The sequence below is a fragment of the Myotis brandtii genome, unplaced genomic scaffold (genome assembly GCF_000412655.1).
Source record: "Myotis brandtii unplaced genomic scaffold, ASM41265v1 scaffold122, whole genome shotgun sequence".
Taxonomy (NCBI): domain Eukaryota; kingdom Metazoa; phylum Chordata; class Mammalia; order Chiroptera; family Vespertilionidae; genus Myotis; species Myotis brandtii.
The window spans coordinates 993,452-997,623 of record NW_005354255.1 but is presented as its reverse complement, the minus strand read 5'-3'; the positions used below and the strand labels follow the sequence as shown (position 1 = coordinate 997,623).

The 4,172-nt window shown below is 57.1% G+C and overlaps 1 protein-coding gene across 1 annotated transcript in view; it reads right to left on the bottom strand.

Moving 5' to 3' along the window:
* The window catches only part of TBXA2R (thromboxane A2 receptor), a 2,868-nt gene extending 2,160 nt beyond the window's left edge, over positions 1-708 (bottom strand). Inside the window, exon 1 of the mRNA XM_005858852.2 lies at positions 5-708. Coding sequence (XP_005858914.1) covers positions 5-411 — 407 coding nt within the window. The 5' untranslated portion in view covers positions 412-708. The remainder of the gene's footprint in view (positions 1-4) is intronic.
* Between the last annotated feature and the right edge of the window lie 3,464 nt (positions 709-4,172).

Sequence of the window (4,172 nt, the reverse complement as noted above, 5' to 3'; positions counted from 1 at the left end):
GGGCCGTGTGATGCCCAGGTAGCGCTCTGCGGCCATGGCGGCCCCCAGCAGCAGCGGGCACAGGCCGAAGAAGACCATGACGACGCCCATAAAGCGGCAGAGGCGACAGCTGGGGTCCACGGCGTGCCAGTCGAAGAGGATGGCGTGCTGGGACACCACGATGGCCCCGGTGATCAGCAGCCCCATGAAGTCGGTGAGCACCAGGCCGCAGAGGAAGGTGAGGAAGGAGGACCTCCCCTGGGAGCTGCCCTGCCGGGCCCCTGCCAGCACCCTCAGGGCCAGCAGGTTGGAGGCCAGGCCCACGAGGCAGAAGGAGGCAGCAAACCAGGGGGAGGCGATCAGGCGCCGCTCCTCTAGCGTGATGTTCATTGGACGGAAACAGGGGCCCAGAGAACTGTCATTGGCCCACATGGCGGAGGAGCAGGGTCGGAGCGTCACCGCCTCATTGGGCTGAGGCTGAGGCTGTGGGTGCTGCTGGCACTGGCCCTGGCACACCTGGTGGGGGCAGAGAGATGATTTGCTGGTGATTCATTCTGCATTTAATCAGAGTGGCCCTGGTGAACTCCTATACAACCTTCAATGCCCCAACTCAAATAACCCCTCCTTAAGGATGCCTTTCCTGACTTACCTCACTCTGCACTCATAGGCTTTACTATTACTAGCTCTGTCCTGCCCTAGAATCAGTGACCTGCGAGGTGAGGACCTGGGCTGTCTCTTCTGGGGGACACCAGTTAGTATCTGTTGGGTTGAAGAGAAGGGCCAAGAAGCCCCAGGTTTGAACTCCAGCCCTGGCACCTGTTGCATGACCCCAAGCAGGTGCTTTCTTCTCCCCGAGCTTGTTTCCCTGCTGGTCTCCCATCCAAGCCCTTGGTGGACTGCAGCTTCCAGGACAGATTTCAGCCACAGTAAGACAGGACGCATCCAGCGTGGAGAGGGAGGCTAGTGGTCGGCCAGAGCTCACTGGCTTTCGTACCAGCCCTGAGGTCAGCCTCGTGGGTCATAATTTCTCACGAATGCACGAGAGTGAGGCCCCACCCCACTGGTATTTTAGGGAGATCCTTCCTCTCACAGGTTGAAAGTGTGTGGATTATTTTTTTTCATTACTTATTTTTTTGAAATCATGTGGATTCTCTCCCCCCCCATCCCCCACGCCCTCACCCCATTTCTTGGCATCGCTTTTATAATAAGTAATACACCCACAAATCCAGTTTCATTCTGGGAACAAAAAAACAGAACATCTGGAGCCACAGGTCCCCAGGGATGGGCTATAAAAGGCAACAGGAGGGACCTGCTAACAGGCGTGGGGCTGGGGGAGAAACCAGAGGAACATCTGGGCTTGGCTGACGCCCAGTGTGAACAAACCAGCCGATGAGGGGACGGCAAGTAGCAATAAAATGAGAACATTGAGAGGACTCTGTCCCCCTCCCCACGTGGGAGTCTGTACTTGTTCTTCAATAAATCTCCACCTTTGCTATACAAAGAGAGAGAGAGAGAGAGAGAGAGAGAGAGAGAGAGAGAGAGAGAGAGAACATTCAGAAAACAGCTCCCAGTTCCCAAAAAGGCCGCACCAGGGAAGATATAAAGCCACATCCAGGCCCCCAGCCTCCTGCCCCAGGTTCATACCACAGTCATCTTTGTGTTGGAAGTGAGGGTGCACCTGGTGGGCCAAGGTGGGGAGGCGGGATCGCGGGAGGAACAGGGACGGAGGATCCAGGCAGTTAAAGCTCATAAAAGTCCTTTGTTCTTTGCAGAAGGGGCAACAGGCATGGAGAGGTTAACTAACTTGTTCAAGGTCACACAGCTCAGCCCAAGCTGAGCTGGAATTTAAACTCCGGCCTCATTACCTATGTGCGTTCGTGATTAAAAATTCTGCCCATTCGATGGGAGCTGGTGCCAGGTGGGTGTGGGGGTTCACAGTTATAATTTTCTCTAAGGAAGAATAAAATTTTCTAAAAAGTTGGTCAGACCAGATTCAAACCCTGCCTTTGCTACATACCCTCTCGCTGACCTTGGGCCCCCCGTGTCCCCACTGTGAGCCTCAGTTTCCCTTCCTGAGAAATGGGGCTCATGGAGGGAATGAGTTCATCTGGGTACAGGGCTTAGCACACTGTAGGTGCTCAACCCCTGTGAATGTGCCCAGCAGGTGGCCACCAGCCTCACTCCCCATCTCCATAGTGGGGCCTTGGCCCAGCCCCTCAGACTCCACGGCTCCTTATCTCGTCTCATAAATTATCCAGCTCCTGACAGCTGCCCTGAGCTTCCCTCCCAGGCTGAGCGCCAAGGCCACCACCACTTTGGTGCTGGCGGGGCCTCAAGTGGGGAAACTAAGGCCTGGGGAGGCGGGGTGACCTTGGCGGGGTGGAGGGCGTGCTTCCCATGGTGCCGGGGGCCTTAGTCCTCCAGCCCGGGCCAGGGGTGTGCACTTTGCTATCGTAGATTTCACTGGAACTTGAATTCCTCCTGGGACAATGCTCTCCCTCCTCCCTCGAGAGCTGGTATGTGCCATTTCTGAACATTCCTGGGGACTGGGGCTGCGCCTGCGGCCACTGCCCTGGCCTCTGCCTGGAATGACTGTCAGCCCCTCTTGGGTCTCATGGTCCCTTGTCCCCACTTTCCTGTGGGCGTTCCTGCACCACTCGCTCACCCGGGATGCACACCCTGAGACATCCTCATATCTCCCATGTCTGGGATCAAACCTGTGACCCAGAGCCCATGGCCTAGGGGAGACTGGAAACTGGCATGACTCCCTTTGGCCACAGCCTGTGGTTTCCAGTCCCCCCTCACATGGGTTCAGGTGATAGCTACCGGTCTCAAGTTTCCCAGGCGAGCAGGCCAGTAGAGGCACCTGTCAAGGCCTCCCTTCCCTCCCACATTGGCCAGGAGAGCTGACAGGGCCCCTAACCTATAGGGGACCATTCCCATCCCAGCCCCAGGCCCAGAGCAGCACTGTGTGGTCCTTGGGGGAACCCATCTCCCTCTCTGTGTCTCATGGGAGGCATGGACTTCAGATTCCCATCCCAGATTTGCTGGACAAACCCAGGATTCCATGGCCCGAGGGCGGGCAGGTTTAGGCTGTGAAGGGCCAGGTTCTGGAATTTGAATGAGCTCCCAGTTCTGGAACCTGGAAGGCCTCGAGAGTCTAGAATTCCAAGGGCTGAGGTTCCAGAACCCTGACAGGAGTCTGGCTGGGTCCTGAGTTCCAGAAATCTGTCTCCACAGTTGGCGCCTTACCGGAGGCTGGACTATGGGCAGGGCTCCCCCTCTGCCCAGTGGAATGTGATATTTTGGTTCCCAAGTCCAGGCCTGGTCATTGCTTACCCCACTCTCCTTCTCCCTCCTCCATCGAGCCGTCCATCTCTCAAAAAAACCCTCTTCCACTCAACACCCCAAGCCCAGGCCTGTCCGGCCTCCCCCAGGGATGATGCTGACCTCAGACAAGCTCAGATTGAAGTCCCTGATCGACCACTGCCAAGCTGGGGGCTCAATGTTGCTGAGCGTCGGTTTTCCCCTCCGTGAAATGGGAATAACAAGGACATCCACTTGCCTGCTGGCATGGTGGCTGCTTTTCACAGGCCTGCTTTGCTCCCGCCCGGGAGGCTTTGCTCCCGCTGTGTCCCCTGCCTGTGTGCCCTTCTGCACCTGGTCAGGAGATACGCCGTGTGTGTCAGAGCCTGTCTCCTGGCCAGGTGCACACGGGCAGCCAGGCAGGAGCCCTGATACTGTGTGTGACCTCGGCTGGCCCTGCTCCTCGGCTGTTTCCCACGCTTCCTGTCCTCTAGCTGCTGAGGACAGATCAGGGAGGACGCCCTTGGCATGGAAGTGCAGGGTCCAGGCCAGGCCCTGCACCAGTCAGTCCCAGCCCAGCCTGTGCACCCAGTGCACACAGGGAACCCCCTCCACACCCTGTGCAGCCGCAGACGCCCATACGGACACGCCCACAGAAAAGCAGTGCCGCCATCAGCCCCCGGCCCACGCCCACCTCCCTTCACCACAGGCTCCGTTTCCGGGAACTTTTCCTGTTTGTGACATTAACCAGGCCCCTACCCCAAGGGTGAGAGTGGGGGCTCCACAGTCAGCTTGACTAGGTGAGAGCCAAACAGCTTCATTTTCTTTCTTTCTTTTTTCTTTTTTTAAAATATATTTAATTGACTTTTTACAGAGAGGAAGGGAGA